This window comes from Eubalaena glacialis, chromosome 17 (assembly GCF_028564815.1).
Source record: "Eubalaena glacialis isolate mEubGla1 chromosome 17, mEubGla1.1.hap2.+ XY, whole genome shotgun sequence".
NCBI classification, from domain to species: Eukaryota; Metazoa; Chordata; class Mammalia; order Artiodactyla; family Balaenidae; genus Eubalaena; species Eubalaena glacialis.
In genome coordinates, this window is record NC_083732.1 from 72,815,470 (window position 1) to 72,841,854 (window position 26,385).

The window sequence follows — 26,385 nt, forward strand, 5'->3', positions numbered from 1 at the left end:
AGGGCAAATGTAACCTTGGCATAATGAGGAATAGGACAGAATAGCTTCCCTGGAGAAGTGAGCAAAGAGAGGTGTCAAGAGCTTCTGAGAGCCGGAAGACTCGGGGAAAAATCATTTGAGATATTTTCCTGGAAGTTGGAGGTGTGACCTCTTTCAGTCACGGAATTTTGCAGACGTGATGTGCAAACACGCATATGCTTGCCTGGCAAGGCACTGGATCCAGAAAGGCTACATCTGTCACATTTGTTTGAAGCCAATCCAAGCAGGCTAAACATGCATTTGGAGAGCTGTGAAAGAATTTTATATCTTGCACGTGCTGTCAGAGGCAGTAGGGAAAACGTGTTGGGAAGAGAGAGCACATACTAAACAGCCAAATTCGTGCTGTGAGGTTACACACAGGGTTTCTTAGCCTCGGCCTGTTGACACTTTGGGTTAGACAGTTATTTGTTGGTGAAGGGCTTCCCTGTGCAAAGGGTGATTGGCAGCAAATGACAACCTCACCAGTTATGAAAACCAAGAATGTCTGCAGATGTGGCCAAATGTCCTCTGGGGTTCTGGGGGCAAACTCACCCCTGGTTGAGAACCACTGAGTTATATGTGGTGCTTGTCCACTCCCCCTCCTCCATTTGCAACTCCCCATACATCCTACACACACACACACACACACACACACACACACACACCACATGTACGGTAGGACAACACTCTCAACTCCCCTCAAAGGAAGCTTTATTCCTATGTGTACTGCCTCCGAATGTGCCCTGGGATTTCCTGATGTCATCTGTGGTCAACCATTATATTAGTAGCGTCTAACAAAATACGTCTCTCGGGATTCCTGCACATATGTAATTCCCATCTACATTGAGTCTAGACTTGACCATGTGACCTCCTTTAGCCAATGGGACATTAGCGGGCATGGTGATACAAACAGGCTTGTTAAACACTGACACATTCAGGTTTGTCCTATTGGAACATTCCTTTCTTGGGAGCCAGTACCATGTAAAGAAGATCAGGCTAGACTCCTGAAAGCCCAGAGGCCACATGGAGAGAAGCACTGGTAGATGAGAAGCCATCCTGGATGTTCCAGTTCAAGATGAACTTGGGCTGAATGCAACCGTGAGTGATCTTGGCTACACCATGTGGAACAGAAGAACCGTTCAGCTGAGCCCAGTCAACTCACAGGACTGGAAAACGGGAAATCAGTTTTGTTTTAAGCCAATAAGTTTTGAGGTACTGTGTTACATAGCAAGTCAACTGAAACATTAGCAAATGTCTAAGTTGATGAAAGTAAGAAACAGTGCAGAGCTGGAGCAGGCTCATGTTAGCTCACAAGAGCAAACTGTTCAATTTTCAGGAATTTTCTGAGTCAATTATTAAATATTAAATTATATTAACTTAGGTAGAAATAAATTATATTTTTTAAAAGGTAATACTCAAAACATATCATTTTTTAAATTATTTTAATCCATTTTACTATTATCCAGGCTCTTGAGGTTGTGTCTATTGTATCTGTCTGGTGACCATACTATATAATAGTGTGCTACTGCTCATCTCTCTCCAACTCTGCATTCAATGACATCACATTCACAGCTTGAAATTGGCCATAGTAGGAGTATTTATACCACAGAAATTGCCAAATCCTACAAACCAGAGTTTTTTGTCCAGACAGCCAGTTGTTAAATGTATCTGCATATCACTGGTACTCTCCCTAGAAGGGCTTAAATAATAGCAATAATAATAGCTAGGAGACGACTTCTATGTGTCAGCTGCTGTACTAAATTCTTCACAACTCTATGGGGTTGGCACTATTACTGTCCTGATTTTACGGATGAAGAAATCAAGGCACAGAGAAGTTAAATACTTTGCCCAAGGTTATAGTACTAGTAAGCTTTAGAGCCAATGTACTTAGGCATTCTGGGTACCATGCCTTTACACATAGACTGCCCACATTTTCCAAACCACTAGTCAGGGTACAAGATCTAATAAGTGCAATGTACTTGGGGGGAGTACAGGGCAGACTATTTGAAATTAGGACTCTATGTTCACAGTACTTATGACTTAGAGGTTTTAATTTTATGCAAAATTTTAATTTTATGCAAAATTCAAATAGGAGCTTCTATAGGATTAAAAATAAAAGCAAGCAAGACCAAAGAAGAAACTCTGTAATAACGAAGTGAAAAGTGGTTACCTATGCCAACCCGCACCTGTCCACATCTGCTTCCTCGCATAGAATTCTCTGAAGGGTCAAGCAGATGGAACCAGCTTCCAGGCCACTACTTCACTAACAAAGACAACACTCTTCTAAGGTCTATAGGTGAAAGAGCCCGCCCCACTGTGCATCTCTATCTTATCTTTCTCTTTCCTCCCGTGGATAGTTGCTTGCAGTAGTTTTCAAAGCCATCTATATAACGAAAGTAACAAAAATACTTAGGGAGAGGGGAGGGATGAATAGGTGGAGCACATAGGATATTTAGGGCAATGAAAATGTTACCAAATCAGGTGGGGCTGCTCGCTGCTTGAAAAAATCAATACTCGCAGAATTTGGTAGAAAGGAAAGTTGCCTTTAATCAGAATGCTGGCAATCTGGGGAGACGGTGGACTTGGTGTCCCCCAAAAACCATCTCCAAAGATTTTGCTCTGCCATGAAAGTGGTCATCCTCACTCGGCTCTGTGGCCTCTCTCCACACACTGCCCAGAGCGGGCAGGAAGGATGCCACGCTGCCCTAGAATACTTTAGTGCACAATAAATGCTTAGCCCAATCAGTTTGCCTTCCTCCCTTACAGCAATTAGAGGCATTTTGCTCATGGTTTACTGGCATCCTGTCACACGTGATTGATCGTCCGTCCTCTGAGCCCACAAATATTATTAGGAGCCTGTGAATCAAAAATAGTTATTCAGTCCTATGGGAGATATTCCCAGCATTCTCTGACTCCACAGCCCTCTGCCCAGGGAGGCCTTTGGAATAGGCTACTACATGCAGAGCATAATTTGGAAGGTTTAAGCTTCCCTATAGAAGCTTCCTGAGCTGGCTTATACCAATGCCTACAATGACACACTTAGATATTAATTTCTCTGGCATAATGTTTGCATATAATTTTTTAAAACCCAACTGCCAAAAATAGGGGAATTATTAAATTATGCTGCACCCATAAGATGGGGTATTACGCAGTTGCAGCTAAGGCAAAGGTAGCTCTAGGCTGTCCTTGCTTCTTAGGACAGCTTTGGACAAGATAGAGATCAAGAATTCTAAGTCCTCCTCCTCTCCTGGCCAGGCGTAAGGGCTGTAAAGATGAGAAACTTGCAACCACTGCCCACTCTGCCATGGAAGAGAGAGCTTCACCCTCTGGTCTCCTCCTTCCTTTAGTCTGGAGGAGGCCTTTTAGAAACCCTAGTTTATGTAAGTTGTTTCTCACTGTATGTGGGACTGATCTTGCCGCCTGTCAAGATCAACATCACATTTTCCCCTCTGCTTTGATACTGTACCATTTCAACTGTAGGTGCCAAATCCTTTTGATTCCACATGAAATACTACCCTTGGTTGCTTTCATGTATGTTTTATGAGAACCCCTAGGCATCAGTATTTATTTAAGCAACTTGGAGCACAACCCTTTGATTTTCCTTTTCTGTTCTGATTCATGTTTAAAGGGTGGGGGACGTGCACTATGTCATAGTTCACCTGTAATGGCTTTGACCTCCTCACCCCTTTCCTTACAGGGCCAAATAGTTGTCTAGGAAACGGAAAACATTGCCTGGGTTTGTGTCAGTTAGCAGCATGACACACATTTCTGTTTTACTGATGAAACAGAACTCTTTCCTGTGCAATGTCAGCTTTCCTACACAATATGTCAACAGACCCTTGTCATCCAACTGTTGCCTGTTTGGATTCCTTCCACGGTGACTGACTTGGTCAACCCTTCATCCATATTAATAGTTTCTATGCATTCAAAGACATGGTCAAGAGAATGAAAAAACAAGACAGAGACTAGGAGAAAATATTTGCAAAACATAAACATGATAAAAGGCCTATATCCAGAACATATACAGAATCCTCAAAACTCAATAATAAGAAAACAACCCAATTATAAATCGGGCAAAAGATTTGAGCAGATATATGCAGAAGGCAAATAATCCCATGAAAAGATACTGAACATCATTTGTCATTCCACAAATGGAAATTAAAATCACCATGAAAGGGACTTCCCTGGTGGTCCAGTGGTTAAGACTCCGAGCTTCCACTGCAGGGGGTGTGGGTTCGATCCCTGGTCGGGGAACTAGGATCCCACACAAAATAAACTCACCATGAAGTACCACAACACTCCTAGAATGGCTGTAATGACAAAGACTCATCATAGATGTGGAGTATCTGAAACTATCCTACACTATCCAGTATCCGTGGTATGTAAAATGACAACTACTTTGAAAATGACTGATACTTTCTTAAAAAGTTAAACCTACACTTACCATATGGCCCAGCCATTCCACATCTAGGAATTTACTCACCAGAAATGAAAACATATATTTATACAAAGACTTGAACAGGAATGTCCATAACAGCTTTCTTTGTAATAGCCAAACACTGGTAACAATCCCAATGTTCATCAACAGCTGAATATACCACTAATTGTGGTATATCAATACCATGGAATACTACTCAGCAATAAAAACATATACACCACTGATATACCCAACAACATAGTTGACTCTCAAAATAATTATGCTGAATGAAAGAAACCGGATCAAAAAAAAAAAAAGAGTACCTAGTTTAACAGCCATTTGTATAAATTTCTAGAAAATATTAACTAATCTAAGAGGCAGAAAGCAGATCAGTGGTTGCCCATGGACAAGGTGGGGTAGGGATAAAAAGAAATTGCAAAGAGGCAGAAGGAAAATTTTGGAGGTGATGGATATATTCATTATCTTGATTATGGTCATGGTTTCACAGGAATATATTTATGTCAAAACTTATAAAATTATACACTTTAAATATGTACAGTTTATTAAATGCGAATTATACCTCAGTAAAGCTGAAAAATATCTATGTATAGTATGCATCAGTTATTGGCTACGTAATGATCCAAGAAGGAACTAGAAAATGGTCTACCAACTTGGGTTACTAAATTGGGAGATTAGGGACTTCCCTGGTGGTCCAGTGGTTAAGACTCTGTGCTTCAAATGCAGGGGGTGCAGATTCGATCGCTGGTCAGGGAACTAAGATCCCACATGCCACGTGGTGCAGCCAAAAAAAAAAAGAAAAGAGAAAAAATTGGGAGGTTGGCAGCCATGGGTGCACATCTCTTCAGTTGCCAGCCTGACTTTCAGATCTGGTCCAACTAAATCCAAAGATAAGTGAAAAGTGGGTGTCCAGAAGATCTGTAATGTGGACACCTCTTTACCAGTGTAACTGAAATTGAATAGGATGGTCACATAGGCTGTGACAACCCATACAAGTTGAGCTGCAGGCAGGTTAAACCAGAGTAGTTAAGGAAATCATTCAGCAGATTTGTCTCTGCTACCGATAAAAAGTTGTATGGTTAGCTGTGTGAGACACAAATGTGGGAAATAACCTGTTTCAAGTTAGGTGCCCTTAAGCTTAACACCTTAAATTTCCTGAATAATAATGCAAACATTCATACATACAGTTTATTACCATCTCAAGTCCAATAAATAAAAATATTAAAAATAAATAAAAAAATAAAAATCTCTACAAAGGGTTACTAAGAGTTGTCTCTCAGGGCCACCCCTTGATAACAATATAAAAAGTTAAAAAATCCACACTGCTAAATTTTTGTGAGCGTTTTGTATTTCTGATAGAGTTTGCGCTTTTTAAATATCATGGTCATATAATTTTGTAAAAAGTCATTTTTCTACCTGTAGTGGGTTGAATGGTGGACCCTGGAAATATATACCCAGGGCGTAACGCCCAGAACGTGTGAATGTTACCTTATTTGGAAAATGGGTCTTTGCAGGTGTAAGTAAGTTAAGGATCTTGAAATGAGGAGATTATCCTAGATTATCCAGGTGGGCCCTAAATCCAAGGACAGGTGTTCTTATAAGAGAAAAGCAAAGGGAGATTTGAGACAGAGATTAGAGGAAAAGACAAGGCTTGGTGAAGATGCAGGCAGAGAATGGAGTGATGTGGTCCCATGCCAAGGAAGCCAGCAACCACCAGAAGCTGGAAGAGGCAAAGTAATCTTCCCTAGGGTCTCTGGAGGGAGTGACCTGCCAACACTTTGATTCAGACTCTGGCCTCCGAACTGTGAGAGAATAAACTTCTGTTGTTTTAGCCACCAAGTTTGTGGCACAAAGCCTCAGCAAACCAATACACTACCTCATAAAGCACTAAAGATGAAGATGACAGTATTACCAATGTTGTAGGTTTGCTATGAGGATTAAACAACTTGAATGAGTTAATAGTCCTAAAGCACTTAGAAGAGTGTTTGATACCTAGTAAGCACTATACAAGTTCTAAGTAAATATTTACCAAAAAGAATTTCTCTGGCGTCAACGCAACTGGTTGTTGATGACATTGCTTTACTGGTGCATGACTGGTGGATCCGACGCCATAATACTGGAGCCTCTTGTTAGATTACGGAATTAAAACAACATTCATGACGATGATGAAAAGGTCAAGAAGAGTGGACTCCATCAAGGTTCTTTTTGAACCCGAATGTTCTATAAAAGGCACCCTTCAATTCTCAATGCATTTGGGTCCTTGCTTCTCTATTAGTTGTCTTACAACTCCTCAATCCCCAAACGCAACGTGAAACGGGATCTGGGGGCCCTGGGGAAAAATCACTTTTATTGCTTCCGTTGAAAGCCGAAAACCCAGCGAGGCCCCCAAAAAGCAGAATTCCCAAGCCGATTCCGCGCTCCAGGTTACACCTGCAGAAAACTACGATTCCCAGAAGGTTTTGGGGGGTTGGGTGGGGAGAACGGACCGCGAAAGGGGGCGGAGTCTAAGGGAGACGGTCGTAGGCCGATTCCATTGTCCAGAGCGGGAGGGGTCGCCTGGGCGGGGTTTAGCGCCGTCCGATGGGCGGCCTGCGCGCGCTTGGTACGGTCGGCTGGGATCCGGGCAGCCGCGGCCGGCGCTCAAGTTTCCCGGGCAGGAAGCGCGGGGCCTGCCGGAAAGGCGCCGGGACCGTTGTCCGCTGGACCGGTGGCGGTCGCGCGTGGACTGCGACATGCAGAGCGTAAACCTGGGCAACAAGGAGAGCGGCAAGATATGGCACCGCAAACCATCCCCAGCCACTCGGGACGGGTAAAGGCCGCGGCGGGAGGCGCGCGCTGTGGAGGGGGATGGCCGCCGGCGAGGGGCGGGTCCGCGGCTTTGGCGAGGCGTTTGAGGGACTGTTGGGGAACATCTCGGGGAGGGGTGCGGGGCGCCGGATGGAGGTTCGGATCCTGGCTCTGATCCTGCCCTGGATACCTGGGTTGGGTGACCTCCAGAAACCCAGGTGCCCTGAGTTTCATGATCTTTAGAGACCCCCCTCCCAGTCCTTGGGACGGAGTCTCATTAGGATCAACGTGGAGTGGGAGGTCCTGATTTATGCTAGGGAATTTGAGTTTCTGATGAGTACCAGGACTGCCTGCCTTAATTAACACAGAATCCCTGTAGTATTCCTGGCACGCAGTAGATGCTCAGTAAATATTCGTTAGTTATTCCATCTGGGAAAGAACTCAGGAGGAGGAACTGATGCGGGAGGAGGAGAACAATGCACTTCTCCCCCTTCCAAATGCCGCAGTTTATCCATCCTTGAATCATTGTTTGTATTCAGGCAAGCATTCGCTCATCGGCTATTTGATGAGCATTTACTGTGTGCCAAGCTTGTAAGCGCTGAGGGACAGCTGTGGACCAAAACAAACTTCTGGTTCTCTTGGAGTTTACGTATTAACGTGTATGGTGGTGATAGTGGTGGAGGAAGGGGTTACGGTTTACAAGGTAGGGCACTCTTTCTAGTAAGGCTAGCGTTGCTGCTGCTTTTTTTTTTTTTTTTTTTTTGATAAACTTTATTTCTTTAGGACAGTTTTAGGTTCACAGCAAAATTGAGAGGAAGGTACAGAGATTTCCCATATACCCCCTGTCCCCACACATGCCTAGCCTCCCCTTTATTAATATTCCTCACCAGATATTTGTTGCAGTTGATGAACCTGCATGAAGACATCATTATTACCCAAATTCCACAGTTAACATTAAGATTGAGTCTTGGTGTTCTACATTCTGTAGGTTTGGACAAATGTACAATGACTCATCCACCATTACGGTCTCATACAAAGTATTTTCACTGCCCTAAAAATTGCTGTTGCCCTGCCCATTCATCCCTCCCTCCCCAACTCTTCTTTTCATTCAGTTCCCAGGTATCTGTCCTGTTTGAGGCTCCTCTGTGACTTTAATGGAAGCCTTTGTCCCAAAGTGGTGCCATCTTGGTTCCAGTTGCTGCACACAGATTAATCTTATTGCTTCTAATTCCTTAGGATTCCATGGACTTTGCTGCCTCACTTGCACTCATATTTCAGTGTGTTTCTTGTTCTCGTAATTTTTCTGTTGATCCTTTGCTTGCTCCTCAACAAATCAGTAGACTTTGAGTGCCAACTACACATCCCCAAAGCACACTGCTACACATTGTACCATTAGTTTCTTTGGTTTCTGGTTGCTATCAGTCCCCCAACAATACTGCCGTCCCATCAACTCCATTGAATAAACATTTAATATAAAATAGGGGTACTTCAGTAGAGATTTTCGTTTCCAAATTTGGAGTTTATGTAAATAGCACCCCTACTTCTCATGTTCTCTAAATGTTGTAAAAGTTAAGCCAACCCACAATAATTCTCTTTCTTGCTGTTATAAAATATCTAGATATACATGCAAGATTCAAAAAATGAAAGAAACGGGTTTGTGTGCAAATATCCTCATTTGTTTCTTCCACTAAAACATAGCTTTCTTTCTGTTCAATAAAACCTGTTGTTATGGTGTTGAGAGAAGCAAGGAGCACTGACTGTGGAGTCAGATGGACTTCAGTTGAAGTAAATGTCCACTCACTAGCTCTGTGACCTTGGGCAAGTTAATCTCTTAGGCTGTAAGTGAAGATAATCATACTTAACAGCAAGGTTGTCTTAGGGAATTAGTGTCTCATGCATCTTGGTGTTCAGTAAATATTTGATGTTTTTACTATGTTTAGGGACTGAGGAACTCTGTCAGGCAAATTGTGAGCAATTGAAAAGCCGTTCTAAAATAAATATTTGCATGTGTGATTTATATGAAAAATCAGAAGGACAGAATTTTGCTATTAAATGTGATTATATCATGATGATAGGGTTATAATCAAATTATTAGTGTTTTTCTGTATTTTCCATATTTTGAACAGTGATCATGTAATTTTGCAATCCGTATACATAATAAATGTTACAGAAAAAAGACTGGAGGGAAAAGTCATTTGCTTGGTCTGAGTTTAATTGCCAGGGAACATTTTGATGTTGTTACTTAGTATTTCAATACATTTATTCCCCCCATTTCCCTTTGGGAATGTCAAACAAAAACCAGAGCTGGACAGTAGTTAAAGTAAACACAGACTGTATTCAGGACTGTTGCAATAGAGGAAACAAGACCTCAGGGTAGAACTGGGCTCAGTTCTGAATACAGCCTGGGCAAGTGGGAAGCTATAGCCAAGGAGAAGGGTGGGGGTCGGTGGATGGAAAATTACTAAGAGAAAACATCTGGGGTTAAGGGAGTTCTGGCTAAATCTACCTCACAGGATTCCTGCTGAAGACAGGCCAAGGTGATCAGACATCACTTGGGAGATGGTGGAGGATGAGGAACCCATCAGATGTCAAGGACAGTAGTATTGAGGGTAGGGGGTTCTGATTAAACTGACTAAGCAGCATTCTTGCTAAAATTAGATTTTACAAGGGAGTGCACAGAAGGGCCTAGGAGAAGGTTTGGGAGCCTGACTAAAGTTTGGTCAAGCCAAGAATCTTTGTCAGGGACTAGATAAAAATAATTACTGTTTCGCCCAATGAGTCTGAAAGCCTTATTTTTAGATAAACTGTAGAAAATGTTTGATATACTTAATTCAATGTAGTGTTTTTTAAATGAAGTGATAATGAGGCAGATGTTTCTAATGTTAAAATTCAAATTCGTAGAAAGTCAATTAAGATAAAAAATTTCATGATTTGAAAACTTGTTGCAGGAGAGAATGGGATTTTTCTGGTCTTCATGTCCCAAATATAAACACATATATTATTTTAAAGAGTTAGTTAATTTGTGCTACAAGTTTTATAACAGTTTTCTTTTCAGCAGATACATGGTACATGATCTTCCTCTCAAAAAATAATAGCTTTAGACAAATGTACCTGAAAATAAAACTCATGTACACTTGGAACATTCTGTTATCACAAAAACAAAATCTCATTAGGATATCTTAAAATTAGGATATTGAATTGAAATTTTTCTTACATATGGTAGCTTGTGATTTATATAAAACTACTTTTCACTAATTCATTGTTTTTATCATGGGTCTGTTGCTTGATGTAACAATTCAACTACTCAATCAAAAATACATTTTCTTATCATATCCTGTTGTCTGTGACTTAATCACAGTTTATAAATCTCTTCATGTGTGTGTTTATATTTTTTAGTGTCTGTCTTTACTACTAAACTGAAAGCTTCCTGAGGGCAGGGCCCCTGTCTATCAACTACTCTTAGCTCCTGGCTTGTTCAGTGTCTGACACCCTGGGTTTTCAGGTATTTGATAAATAAATGAATCGTAGCTACTTTGACAATAGCTTCCTGGACAGTTTTCAGAAATCCTTGTAGGGTTGCTTCTAGGAGAGGCAGAGGAACAGCAGCAGTAGGAGAGGGAAGACGGGGTAGGCAGAAAACTTCAACATTAGTGCGGCCTACTACAAAATCCATAGTTTTCATGACAACAAGTAACGCTTGACATAGAATTTAATGGGTTTTGTTTTTGTTTTTTTGACAGAATTATAGTGAACATCATTCACAACACTTCTGACTACCTGCCCAAAGTTTTACGGTTTTTGAATGTGGCTTTTGATAGCTCAGGTGATTCTTTAATTGCTGGGGACCATCAAGGAAATATCTATGTTTTTGACTTGTATGGAAACAGGTGAGCAGATACTTTGGATATTTACCAAGTAATTAATTCCTTGACTATTTTAGTACCTGCTATTAATTATTCATTCAGAAAGATTTATTAAGTTCTTACTGTATTTCAGGCACCTTGTAAAACTCTGTCCTAAGTGTTGGTAGAATAACGTGAGAAAGAATAGAAAGATAAAATGGTTAGATTTTTTTTTTTTTTCAGAGAATTAAAGTTCTGGTTTTAACAGCATCTCTAGTAGCTTTTTTTCCCTTAAATTTAAAATTTTATTATTGCTAATTTATCAGTTAATGTCTGTCAATTGTTTAGAAAGAACACAGTTTCCTTTGTACATTATTGTCAGTATACTAGATCTAGGAGTTTTAAAGAATTGATCTTCACTCTTCCTCGTTTTCTCTTCCTTTGCCGAACAATTAGTGAAAAAGCAGTTAGGTGGGATTGATTAAGGCAGGCATCTGTGCAGTGAGAGTGAGTGGGTGGGAGGGAAAACTGTGTTAGCCCAGCCAGAGAGTCAGAACCTGTCTGCCTGGGGGCAGGGCAGTCATGGGAAAGAGGCGAGGTTTGGTCAAATGAATAAATAGACTGAGGATGATGGGGGCCAGATTCCTCACTATTGGAAAGGGGAGTTACAAACATGGAAAGGGAGGAAACTCGACTGAACCCTGTGGAACTGGATTGTAATTGGGTATATCTGTGTGAACTCCTGGTTTTGAGCATATATAGACAGACATAGAAATGAACAGAGGTGTGTGTATGAGAAAGTGAATGAATTATATGTACATATATTTCCTAGTTTTGTCCGCTGATAGGACCTGGGAGCAATAACACCGCAGTAGTAATGAATATACCTAGTGGCCAGTTCTTTTCTAAATATCACTCTCTGTTACAAGAAATCAGGGATCCTCGCAGAAATAGCCAGTTTCAGGATGGAGGCAGGGAGAGTACAAGATGAGCCTGGAACACTTTGTAGCCAGAAAGAAGGACTTGTTCAGAGAATGATGGGGATGTGTCAAAAAGACATAAACGTCAGCTTGAAGGAGCTCTCTCTGGGCAGATTGGAGACAATTTGCGTTTCAAAATAAATGATAGTGATGGGTCATAACCCACTGAATAAAATAGAAATTTGTGAATTCATGCTGTAATCAACAAACAGATAGTTTAATGAGAATGGATATTTGCATAGTTGCAAAGTACCTCCCCACAAAATATTTATTAATTAAAGAGGAAAAAAAGAGTAATTTTACAGTGAAGAAACCTGGCAAACACCACCTTATCAAATGATTAAAATTAAATTAACCAGTAGTGGGACAAATCAAAGTTTGTGTGCCACCTTATAGGGTGCAGTGATAAGAACACAGTGTTGCTTCTCTGATAGTCCTACCTACCAAAGACAGGTAACCTGAGTCTAATCAGTAGAATCAGCAGGCAAAGCTGAATTAAGGGCATTGTAGAACAAGACTGGCCTGTGATCTTCATAAGGGTCAAGGTCATGAAAGTTGTGGAAAGACTGAAGACTATTCCAGACAGAGGGTGCCTAGACACGTGGCAAGTCAAGGCTTGGACCTGGACTGGTCCCTTTTCTATAAAGGACATTATTAGGACAATGGGCAAAACTGGGGTCTGGGGATTAGATGGTAGTAATATATAAATGTAATTTTCTAATTTTGACAGTTATATTATGATTATATAGGAGAATTTCCTTGTCTGTAGGAAACATGATCTCAGTAACTTATTCTCAAATAGTTCAGGGAAAGAAGAGGTCATATATGATTTATCTATCTGTGATTTTCTAGGTAGAAATCTGTTAATCATTGTTTCTACTCCTTACCAAAAAAATAATGGTCACAGTTTTCCCACCCTTTATTCTCGCTAACCTACCCAGACAGTTCCCAATCTTAAATCAATACACCTGTCTTTTCTTTGCTCCCGCTAAAGAAAATAACAGACTAAACAAAATAGAAATAATTGTTGATTGACTCCATTACAGAGTAATGAACTTCAGCATCAGTGATGCTAGTACTTCATTTGCTTATATCTATTGTTATTTACTTTTCCCATTCTTCTCTGAATATTCCAAACTTTTACCAATTTCCATGATTCCGTATGTTCAGACTCTACTCTTATTCTGACTGCCTAGCCTCCTAATTCATGAGAAAATAGACGCCCTCAAGCTTCCCTTTCTTCTCCCCCATCACAACCTCAAATATATCTGTAAGTTCAACCATCCATAACTCTTCGCCAGTTCATTTGTAGAAATAGGTGATCCTAATTTCTTCCAGCGCTAATCTCTATCTTCTATGGCCACCCTTGGGGCTTTGCACCATGAGTATTCCTCTCTTTTATTCTGTCCACTGTCCCTTTTCTCTCTGTAAATACTCACATCTGGGCAGAGGTGTAAGTGGCGTAGCTGTGACTTGAAATCAGGCCTGTCTGATTCTGAAGCCCACTGCAGTGGGCTCCCTCTTCCTAATCGCCTAATCCAGTGGTCTCTTTTCAATTCTGTCTGGGCATCTGTCCCTGGCCTGCTTCCTTGCACATTCTAGGTATTCTCTTTAATAATCTTATCACCATCAAGCCTCAGACGTCAGCTGCCACATAACATTGTTAACTCAGACCTGCTTCTGCCACCCACTGAGGAGCTTCTAGGTTGGCCTGTCTAATGCGGTGGCTACTAACTGCATGGAACTCTTTAGCCCCTGAGAGGTGGCTAGTCCAAATTGAGATGGGTTTTGAAGACTATGAAAAAAAAAATGTAAAATATCTCTAAGTTTTTTATTAATGAAATGTTAAAACGATAATATTTTAGATACACAATGAATTAAGTTAAATATGTTCAGATTAATTTCATATGTTTCTTTTTACTCTTTTTATGTGGCTCCTAGAAAATTTTAAATTATGCTTGTGGCCTGCATTCCATTTCTTTTGGACAGCACGGCTCTAAATGCTTTTCAAGGGCCTTAAACGCTGCATGTTTAAAACCAGAATGATTATTTCCTACCCGCACATGTGTTCCTCTTTTGCCTAAGCTTGAAAACTTCATTTTTTGGTAAATGAAACTGTGGCTAGGTGCCAAGTACTCTGCTAAGCACTTAACATACATTATTTCATTTAATCATCAGATATTATTTCATTTAACTGTCACAACAGCCCTATGAGACATCTTTTCTTATCTTCATTTCACGTGTGAGGAATTCCTGATTCCTCCCTCTTCACCCCACGTTCCGTGCATCACCAGGCCTTTCTCCACTTGACTTCTGACACCTCTCCTATTCGTCATTTCCATTTTATACCCGTAACTCTGGTTGAGAGTCTCTGTAGTAGCTTTCTTAGTCATCTCTTCTTGCCCCCCTGTCCATTTGCCATCTCTGCCAGAATCCTCTTCCTGAAAGACATGCCTGACCATGATTCTGCTGTGCTCAAAAATTCTTGATGGCTTCCCAGTCTGTGTAAGTAAAATCCAAACTCCTTTACATAGCAGGTAGCCCTCTTCGTAATCTGTTTTCGTTCTGCCAAAATGGGAGCTCGTTTTTCTGGGTTTCATTTTCTTCAGCTCTAAGGACTCCTCCAATGTGAAATTTTACAATTATTGGAAGAGTTTCTGATACTAACGCAGTAATCTCTTCATAGGTTTAATCTTGTTCAGCGAACATCGCAAGCTTGCACAGCTCTGGCCTTTAATCTTCATAGGAAGTCTGAATTCCTTGTGGCGTTAGCTGATTATTCTATTAAATGTTTCGATACAGGTAAGAAGTCCTATTTCTCTTTTGAAGCAGAGTGAAATGTAGACAGAAATACTGCAAGGAGTTGGCTGATCTGTATAGTCTGAGGGATCAGACCCCACCCGATGACCCTCACTTCAGACACTAGCCACAGGTTTGGGGGTCCCAGGGCCATCCTCATATCAGATCAACAGACTACAAACTCAGGGTTCCCCACAACTACCCTCAGGTTTGGGAGTTCACTAGAATGACTCACAGAATTCAGGGAAGCACTATGCTTATGGTTATAGTTTTGATGTAGCGAAAGGATACAAATTAAAACTAGCCAAAGGAAGAGACACATAGGGTGGAATCTGGGAGGCTCACAAAAGAGAAGCTTCCATTGTCCCCAGAGACACATTACCCCCCGGCATCCGTGTGTGGCCATCCGCACCGAGTATTGCCACACCGGGAAGTTCACCCAGGCTCTGACTTCCAGAGTTTTTATTGAGGCTCCATAACATAGGCATGATTGGATTATTGCCCACTTGATTAAACTCCATGTCCAGCCCTCCTCTTCTCTGGAGGTTGGGCTGACATCATGTGGCCGAAAGCCCCAACCTTCCAGTCACTCGCATGGTTGGTCTTTCTGGTGTGGCCAGTCCCCACTCTGAGGTTCTCTCCTTAGCATGAGCCATCTGCTGTTGTCCAGGGACCTACCACAAATAACAAAGACAGTCCTACCACTGGAGTAATTCCAAGGGTTTAGAGGTTGCCTCCTTGGAGACTGGACAAAGGCCATACCTCTCTTTGAAGGCCAAATTCCTTACTACACAGGTACAAGAATAAACACTTTTTAAATATAACCTATGTACTTTATACCACATTATATATATATATTTTTTTTTTTTAATTTTATTTATTTATTTATTTACTTATGGCTGTGTTGGGTCTTGTTTCTGTGTGAGGGCTTTCTCCAGTTGCGGCAAGCGGGAGCCATTCTTCATCGCGGTGCACGGGCCTCTCACTATCGCGGCCTCTCTTGTTGTGGAGCACAGCCTCCAGACGCGCAGGCTCAGTAATTGTGGCTCACGGGCCTAGTTGCTCCGCGGCATGTGGGATCTTCCCAGACCAGGGCTCGAACCCGTGTCCCCTGCATTGGCAGGCAGACTCTCAACCACTGCGCCACCACGGAAGTCCTATATCACGTTATATTTTTTAATAGAGAACTTAGAGTTCTGTAAACTGAACTTATTATTAAGAAAAAAAAAATCTCAACTGCATTGTTTTTTCTTGTTATTAATGTAACCTATGTATTATAATATTTAGAAAAATTATAAACAATAATAAGAATGGTAGTAATAGTAATAGCTAACACATATAGTGTTTACTCCTTGCCAGGTACTGTTCTATGATTTTATACATATTAATTAATTTTACTCATCATAATAACACACAGAGATGGATACTCTTGTTATACCCATTTTGCAGATGAGGAAATTGAGGCACAGAAGTAACTTGACTAAGTTCCCACAGCTTGGTAAGCGGTGGAGCCAGGATTCCTAATCTGGGAGTCAAGCGGCAGGGTCCCTGCTCTTAATTACTAGTACCCTCTCACCGCACATGCAGGAAGAAAAGGCAGTCATCCTGCAGTAATGCCCAGAGACACAGTCAGTGTTTTTATAACAGGGACTGATCTTTCCAATCTGTTTTCTATGCATATACCTTTTTTATACTCTAACAAATATATGATCATCCTATTGTTTGGTGGAATCACTTCCTTACCACATGAAAATTTTATATATTTAAGATCAGTACTTAGTAATCATACTCTATAAATGTTTGCAATACCATAATTATTTAGCCTATTACCTATTGATGGACTTTAAACTGTTTCCAATTTTTGATATTACAAACACTGCTGTCACTGAAATTCTGAAAAACGAAGTCTTTAAACTCCTGTGTGATTGGTTTCCTCGGATTTTATCCATTCTCTCCTCCTCTCGTCTTAGTTTTATCTTTTTATAGTGTCTTCTGTCTTATGGAAACCCCTCTTAACCAAGCCCCTTCCTCAGATGCCGTCTCTACTTCCCCAACTACCTCCCTTTCTTTGCTGCCAAATCCTGCTTCTTCACAGCATCCATCGATGGATTCTGACACTTAGTGCCCGCATCCAGGCTTCCAAGACTTCTGTCTCCAGGGTGTTTAGTAACCTCTGATTGTGTAAATCCTCTTTATCCTTTTCATTTTGTTTCTCCATAGCTTTTAACACTTTGGGTTACTTCAAGAGTCTTAGTTTTCTACTGTTACCTCTCTAGGTTCTACTTTTCCGACTCTTTCTTTTCTGGGTTCTTTTAGTGGTTCCTAGACTTTTGGGTATTTGACCCAATTAAAAAGAAAAAGTAGAGGAACCAACATAGGTTGTCAACTTTTAATTTTGCTGATTGACATTGGAAAAAAACAATATAACTTCATTTCATAAAACAAGGGATTTTTTTTTAAACATAAACTTAGAAGGATATAATAGATTAAAAGGTAGTACTTTAAATTTAGCTTTATGAAAAACTCCTTACGTTATCCTTTTCTCATTTCACTGAAGGCCAATGAAAAATTGATCATTAAGTAATGCCAGACTTCAGACTGGTGTTTGGAAACCACTCCTCCCTTCCCAAGGGTTTTTCTGTTCCTCTATCTTCAGTTTTGACCTACTCTGTGTCTTAATGTTTCCCAGATTTACATCTTGCTTTCTGACTGTTCTCCCCACTTCCATCTTTCTGGAGGAAAAAAATCTGACCATAAAAGTATACCATGCCTATTATAGAAAACTTGGAGACACAGAAAAACGTAAAGAGAAAGTAAAAATCACTGTAATTTTATTACCCATTGATAATTATTATGAAGAGTTTTTGTTGTTTTCTCTACCAGACTGTTTTCTCTGCTTGTGTGTCACACACACACGTACACACACCAAATCAATTTTAAAAATCAAATTTGTTACCTCTTCTCACTCACACTGCTAAGTCTGTCCCTCCTTGTGTATTTATGTCAGGTAGTAGAATCACCACCTGCTTATGGAACTAAACCAGAGCCACTGGAGTCTCAACTCCTCTTTTGTCTCAACACATCCATTTAATCACTGAGTCCTTTGATATTTCTTTTGTAGCTCTTGAGTTTGTTCCTTTCTCCATTGCCACATTCTTAGTATAGACCCTCCTTATCTCCTGCCTGGGTTATTACAGCAACAGATAAACTAGTCATTTTGTAATCTCTTCCTCCTTTCTAGTATATCCACCATATCTTCAAAGTGCTTTCTGAAACAGACCAGATATGGTATTCTTCTGCGTAAAACTATTTCAAGAGAAAGCCCAGACTCCATCACGTCACATTCAAGGCTGTTCTTAAACCCCCTTTTGGCCTCCTCCCCTCCAACCTCGGTGTTACGCATGTTACTAACATGTCCTACGGTGCACTTCATCAACCAGCCACCGGCTTCCATTCTTTTTAGATGTTAACGGAGATGGAGGGACCTCATATAATCCCTAGCCATCAACTGAATCAGTTCTCGGATGAAATACAGGGTTTGACCTGTATAACTGTTTTCCTTTTTCCCACAGTCACCAGGGAGCTAGTTAGCTGGATGAGAGGACATGAATCATCGGTGTTCTCGATCTCTGTGCACGCATCTGGGAGATACGCCATCACTACTTCTTCTGATACAGCACAGCTATGGGACTTGGATACCTTCCAAAGAAAAAGAAAGCTGAATATTCTCCAGTCTGTGGGTATACAAAAGGTCAGTGAAGGGGGACACATCTTGGTCTGTTGTGCTTCTCAGGCTAGTTTCTTGATCAGCAGAATATAGATATTGTGAGTAATGGTTCAGTTTGTCCCACTTAGCTATGCCTTCATAACTCAGCAACAAGCAAACCTTTTTTTTTTTTTTTTAATTATTATTATAGTGTGTAACTTCAACTTTAGTTAGGTGTTAGTTTTTACTTAGCTGGTTGATTTTGTTTTATTTCTTAACCCAATTATGAAAAATTTCAAATATATAGCAGATTTGTAAGAATTTCACAGTAAACACATGTACACCCATGGTCTAGATCCTACTATACTATACTTTACTTACATGTTAGTAAACTATATTATGGATCTATCCATCTTTCTGTCCCTCTGTTTATTAACTCATCTTTTTTTTTTTTTTGCATTTTAAAGTAAATTGCAGACATCAGTGCTTGCCCATCAGTGCTTTAAGCCTGCATTTAATTAACTACATTTAATTGGGTTCAGTATTTGTTGATGTAAAATTTGTGTATAATGCACAAATCTTTAAGTATTCATTTATTAGGTTTTGACAAATACATACACTTTTGTAACATGTGCAGACCTATTATTACCATCATCCCAGGAAGTTCCATTATATCCCTTCCCAGGTAAGCACTCCTCTGATGTTTTTCCACCATAGGTTAGTTTTATCTGTTCTAAAATTTCACATAAGTAGAGCTGGTCAGTAATGGTATGTGTAAAAGCTTTTCTCATTCAGCGTCATGTTTTTGAGATTCATCCATGCTGTTGTATGTATCAGTAGTTTGTTCCTTTTTATTGCTGATCAGTATTCCATTGTACACATATATCACTTTTTTAAAAATCCATTTCTTTTGCTTTTAAGGTTTTTTTATTTTTCTTCTATTTGATTAGCTAAATGCTATTTTCAGGATTGTCTGCATCTCCCATTTAATTATTTTGCTTCAGGTTATATTATACATGCAGTATTGCTTTTAATTTCTTGGTTATTAACATGAACAGCTAGCAGTGCATGTCAACCAAAAATTTATTTTGTAGTCTCCACGGAAATCTCAGAGATCTTAATAATTTAAAAAAGATAAAAGCTATAGCCAGCTTACTCATCAGGTATTTAGGCCAAATGCCTTAGTAGGTCTTTTATTCTTTAACCGCTTTAATACTTAAATTGAATTTTAAATTCTAAGGTAGAGAACATTGAAAGTTGAACCCACAGTGGAAACAGTCATGAAACAATGACACAAAAACCATCTGTTCTTTTTACCATGAAATTAGAATTAGTATACACGGAATAGTTGCCAATTTTAGCCTTGCCTTGGTCATTCAGACATTTTAGTTTAAAAAATAGGATTCCAAATGTTTGTGATAAGAGAATAAAATTAAATGTAGTAAATGTGAATACAGTATGCAGTATACATTTAAGTATATTCGAAAATAATAGAACATCATAGTCTATAAGTTACCAGCAAACTTTTCCTCAAAACACCAGATAGTAAACATTTTTGGTTTTGCTGGCCAAGAGCAAAATTGAGGATATTATGTGTGTACTTACATAACCATCTGAAATGAAATAATTTTAAAATGTAAAAGCCATTCTCTCCTGGGCCATACAAGGACTGGAGATGAGTCAGGTGGTTGTCACTCCTGGCTTATTCTGTTGAAAATAGGAAATAGTTATAAACTAATCTTAAAGTAAAAGTTTTATTCTTATCAAGTTTTTATTAAACTTATATTTTTATTGCAGTTTCTGCTTTTATACTTTATTTTTTTTAATATAAATTTATTCATCTTATTAATTTTGGCTGTGCTGGGTCTTTGTTGCTGCGAGCGAGGGCTACTCTTTCATTGCGGTGCACAGGCTTCTCATTGTGGTGGCTTCTCTTGTTGTGGAGCACGGGCTCTAGGCAAGCGGGCTTCAATAGTTGTGGCACGTGGGCTCAGTAGTTGTGATACACGGGCTTAGTTGCTCCGCGGCATGTGGGATCTTCCTGGACTAGGGATTGAACCCATGTCCCCTGCATTGGCAGGGGGATTCTTAACCACTGTGCCACCAGGGAAGTCCTGGTATATATATATAAAATATATATAAAAATATATATATATATTTATATATATATATAATATATATATAAAATATAAAAAAGATTTTATATTTTAAATAAAAGTTTTGTGATTTTTTTCCCTTGATGACACATGGTGACACATGATGCTATGGGTTTCATTTTATGATGGCTCTTTTAATCTAAAACGGTCTCCTACCTTTTCTCTTTTTTTCCCATAACATGAATTTTTTTTTTTTTTGAGAGACCAGGCCAGTTAGTTGTGTTGAAAAACGCCCCACATTCTGGATGTGTCTTACTGTTTCCTCATTATGTCATTTAACTTGTTCTCTCACCTGTATTTCTTGTAAACTTGAATTTAGGTCTACAGTCTTGAGTAGATTCACGTTAAACATTTTTGACAAGCTGTTTACCTTGTGTGTAAGATGAAAATAGTAATAGTGCTTACCTCAGGGTTAGTTTCAGGACTGAATGTGATAATCTGTGCAAAGCACTTAGCACGATGCTTGTTTATAGTAAGTGCTTAGTACAAGTTAGCTGCAGCTGCTATTTCTATATTGTCGTTAATGTTATTATTTATTATTGTTATCTGTTATCTAGCTTTATTATGGGATTATCTCAGTGCGATTACATATCTTCTTAAAAAGCTCTAAGGGAACTGTATTCTTTTTCTTTTGAACTATGTTAAATAGATGCACAATCCCTCATTAGCAACTCAGAAACCCAGATGTTTTTTAATAACTCATTTTGTGGCAAAATCTGATTGGAATTCATCTAGCAGCAAAATCTGAACTAAATTGACATGAGGCTGAAATATTAATATGTTTGAGTATGGAGTATTGCTCCAGGTCACTGGGGGTTCTACATAATATTACAGAATATGCATTATATTACCTTTCTCAAATTGGAAGTAATTCTGAATTCTGGAATACATCTGTCCCTAAAGGTTTCAGATAAGGAACTACAGACCTTTGATTTCAAAATGTTTTTAAAGAACTTACCACTCCATCCCCTTTCCACTGATTTTTGTACCTAGCAATAGCCGTAATTAACACTAATAGTAATAGATACCAATTGTTGAGTCCTTACTATGTACTTAACACATTGTTTTGTTATTTTTAAGCTTAAATAATCCTAAAAGGTAGATACTATTATTCTCATTTTACAATTGGGGAAACTGCACTTCAGAAAGTGTCACATAGTTTATGAAAGGGTTGCAGTTTTGAACCGAAGCTTGTTTCACTCTGAAGTCATTCCATTACGCCATACTGCCTCTCAGGTAGACCAATTACATTTCTTCAAATTAGGAAATTTTGATTCTTTTTTTTGATACTTGGAGGTAAGATATTTAGCTCTTTAGTTAAAGATTTTGGAACAAATCCTGAGATTTCTAATTACTGTCGTTCAGTATGTATCAGAAAAGGTTTTGTGATGGGTATCAGAAAACATTGAATAGTGTGTTACCGAACTTACTCAGTCTCTGTATACACTGGGCACTCACTAAATTTTTGCTGAATTGTACATTTGACCTTAACTTTCTCTTATTACTATCCTGAACTCTTTAAACTTTGGAAAGAACTCACATACCTCTCAAAAGTGAATTGGGAAGGCTAAGATTTTCATATTTTGTAAGGAAAAACCGCAGCCAACCCTCCAAAGAGTATATTTTGTTAGTGCTTTTGAAGTTTTTTCTAAGCATTTTATGTTTGTCAGGAGATGACACTATATAAATAATGACATGATTCATTAGGAACAATTTTATAATCATTAAAATCTGGCAATTAAAATCACAAATCTAGTAATGAATAATCATGTCGGCAACAATCTATCACAGCTATGCCTCAAAATAGCAGCTGATGTTCATTAACTTTTAAGCTTTTGCTTCTCCCAGTAGGAATAAACTTTATTACTTTTCTAGAAAAATATTGCTAATTATAATAAAAATTTCAAGTCACTTTTTTTGACATCAGATTTGAAAGTGTTTTAGGGCATTCATTATAGATTATAATGTATTCACTGCAAATTCTTTCTGTAAGACCTTCATATTACAAATCTTCTTAACATAATGAAACTTGCAAAAGACCTACCAGATTGTCTTTGACAGAGTGAGCTCAGGACAAAAGTGAGGAGGAGTTGGATGAGCTCAGCAAGGGCATCAGCACCTGATGTATTTGAGTTACCATTTTTTATTGTCTTATTAGCTTTAGTCCTTAGTAGATTGTTCTAATTACCCAGTATGTTCCATAGTATATTTTATATGTGTGTATGTATGTTTTTTTAAAACTATTATCAAAAAACAGATACTAGTATATATGTAAATATATATATATCTACAATTCCCTAAAATTCTTACAATAATGTCGTTAACTATTAGAATCATTTCCTAATTATATGTATGAAATAGGCTGGGTGACAATAACACAAATTCGTTGCAAGGCTACGGTATTTCATGTAGATGCCTTATTGACCCGTTATTTTTGTAACACTGGGGAAAGCCATGGTAGATGCGTGTTGATGCTGCTTTTCCCCAGGACAGCTCTCTCTCGTTACTGTGATGATGGTTATATCCAGATTCTGAATACTCAGAGACACTCCAATCCAGTGCTATAGACGCTGAACACTTCATCCCCAGGGAATGTAGCACTCCCTCTGACGCCAGTAAAATTGTGAAGGTGTGTGATAGATCAGGGGTCGGAATAAGAGGTAACAAATCCTTAAAGGTGCCCTGCCTCCTCTGTGAGTCCCTGCCCCTCTCTCTCGCCAACACAGAAAATCACATATTTTAAAAATAATAAAGCTTGTAAAGACACACCAGTAGAAACAGCAAGATACGTTCAAATGTAAAGTGTTACAATAAGCTATAATGCAGTTAAGAAGGCTGGTCTGGATGGGAAAGAATAAATACCAGGAACTCAGCATTAACTGTTAAAGATGGACATACATATACTGTACAACTCAGAAAAAGGTTCATTCATTCATTTATTCAACAAATACTGTTGAGCACCTTTACTACGTTCTTGTCATTGTGCTCAGCACTGACTACACAAAAATAAACAAGATAGACAAGACCTCTGCCCTCTCAGAAACCGACCAAGGGTCTTCATCCCAAGGCAGCTGTGAAGGATGACACATCTCTCGCTTAATTTTGTCCACAGTGTTTGGGGTCCCATGCATAGAGTCTCTGGGTCGATTTCCTGTGGGCAGGCATATGTATAAAGAAATTAGAATCTGTAATTCAAAAGAGGAGTGAAATATAAGACCAAAGCTATATTGAGGAAAAAATAAGGGAAAAAATGAATAAATAGCTAGAGCTGTAACTAATGATCAAACCATGTGAAATGTCTCAAGCTCTTTCTGGGGTTTTATTGGGTTGGCCAGAAAGTTCATTTGGTTAATGAATATGTTGTTCAATAAAGTTCTTGGTGAAAATGAAAAATGTGTCTTTTATTTTTACTTAAAACCGAACGAACTTTTTGGCCAGCCCTGTATTTTGAGAGGATAGGAAGGAATATTTGTCCTTAGGACACTGAATTTTTTTCATTTTCTTTCCTTCTTTGCTTCCTTTCCTACCTCACTTTGTGTGTTTTACACAGATGACACACAAAATTATATTTGAGGCCATTGAAACTCTTACGAGAAAATATTGGTCAACTTTAATAAAAATTTTATATTATCAAAAGTAAGCATTGCTTACTGCTTATGTAATAGAAAAATAGAAAGTAGGAGAATAAAATGGTATTTTCAACTTCATTACCAATTTCAGTCTCAGCTGTCCATTAAATAAATTGAATCTAATAAAATATCATGTATTTGTTTTCAACTTTTTACTTTTACAAATAATGCTTAGCAAACATTTATACACACTTATCTTAAAGCATTTTGCTGATTTTTTTCCCAAAGGATTAACCCTTAGAAGCAGATTGACTAGTTCAGAAGAGAGAGATTTTTAAGGTTGTTGAGCTGTTAGACAGTATCTTTAACCAGTTTTTACTACCAGCAGTAGTGTATGACAGTGCCTTTATCTATACTTTCACCAACATTTAATATTTTTTAACACTTATCTGTAGTTAGTACTCAATATAGTATTTATCTTAGTATATAGCTTATAAATATAATACGTATGTTAGTATATGTATAGTTTCTGTATATGTATATGTGTGTGCATTATTTTAAAATAAATTTGATACACATAAAATGGTATCTTCTTTTCATTTGAATCTTTTATAAGGTTAAATATTTTAAATTGTTACCTAGTATTTTATGAATAGCCTAGTCATTATAGTCACCTGTTTTTTGTTTAAAGGAGTTTACCTTTTCTTTTTAGTTTATAATAGTACGTAAAAATATCAGTTTTCTCCCGTCATGTGTTGTAAATGTATTTTTCTCCAGTTTAAGAAAAAATAATTTTAAGACAGAAAAATTAACTACTTGTAAATTTTAAATTTAAAGAGGACTATATGATCCTTATATGAACAATAACTTTTTTTCTCCCTCTTTAGGTTTTCTTTCTACCATTAAGTAATACCATCCTCAGCTGTTTTAAAGATAATTCCATCTTTGCCTGGGAATGTGATACTCTTGTTTGCAAATATCAATTGCCAGCTCCACCTGAAAGCTCTAGTATATTATACAAAGTGTTTGCTGTGACCAGGTAATGTCCTCTTTAAGACACTGAGGATTTTTATGAAATTTAACTTCCAGGGAAATTTTATAAATTTTCATTCAGTATTTTATTGTCCTATGAGCAAAAGTTTCCTTCAAACTTAGATATGATCTAAGATATGGTAATAAGTTTTTTACTTATTGTGGAAAATGTACACAAAAATATAAAAGTACATGAAATCTCAAGGCTAGTACTCTCATTAGCCATAATAAACATTAACTAATAGCCACTCCTATTTTGTCTATTACTCTACCTACCATTTCTCTACTGCACCATCATAAAGCAAAGCCCAAGTGTATCATTTCATGCATGAGTATTTCAGCGTGTATCTGTAAAGGATAGGACCCTTTTTGAAACATAACCATGGTACTATCATCAGACTTTTAAAAATTCATAATTTAATATTATCATATATCTAGTTATTCATATTTCCCTGATTTGCCTAATAATTGTTTTTTATGGTTTGTTTGTTCAAGTCAGGAACAAAATAAGGTTCACACATTGCCTCGGTTGGTATATCTCTCTTTTTATATTTTCCTTGCAGTTTATTTGTTAAAGAACTGGTCATTTGTCCTGTAGTTTTCTATATTCTGGATTTTGCTCTTTGCATCCCTGTGATGCTGTTTAATATGGTCTTCTCTCATCTATATTTACTATAAACTGGTTACACCTATATTTCCTATAAATTGGAGGCTTGATCTTGATCTGGTTTGATTTGGGGGCAAGAAGACATTGTAGGCGGTTTGTATACCTTCATCAAGAGAAACACAGAACTCTTTCTCTTATGATATTAGTGGCCATTGATCATCATTACCTAGATATCGTGTGTTGCATTGGAGGTTAGCAAATGGTGCTATTCTAATTCTGTCTTTCCTTCTCCCTTATTAACCAAAACCTTCTATAGAAAGAAACTTCCTCTCATCAACTATACTCCCAATAAAAATTAAAAAAAAAAAAAGGAAGAAACTGCCTCTCAACTCTTTGGTTACTTTACTGTACAGTTTGTAAAGGAAAGGCAGGATAAATGCTGGATTTCTTCCTA

At 38.5% G+C, this 26,385-nt stretch overlaps 1 protein-coding gene across 5 annotated transcripts in view; it reads left to right on the forward strand.

Annotated features, from left to right (window-relative positions):
- The first annotated feature begins 7,041 nt into the window (after positions 1–7,041).
- The window catches only part of TBC1D31 (TBC1 domain family member 31), a 61,058-nt gene continuing 41,714 nt past the window's right edge, over positions 7,042–26,385 (forward strand). For 2 of the 5 annotated variants that reach the window (XM_061171337.1, XM_061171338.1), the window contains exons 1-5: positions 7,042–7,262; positions 10,981–11,127; positions 14,749–14,864; positions 18,434–18,612; positions 25,180–25,331. In XM_061171337.1, coding sequence (XP_061027320.1) covers positions 7,186–7,262; positions 10,981–11,127; positions 14,749–14,864; positions 18,434–18,612; positions 25,180–25,331 — 671 coding nt within the window. In that variant the 5' untranslated portion in view covers positions 7,042–7,185. The remainder of the gene's footprint in view (positions 7,263–10,980; positions 11,128–14,748; positions 14,865–18,433; positions 18,613–25,179; positions 25,332–26,385) is intronic. The other 3 variants (XM_061171340.1, XM_061171339.1, XM_061171341.1) reach the window with 3 other exon arrangements.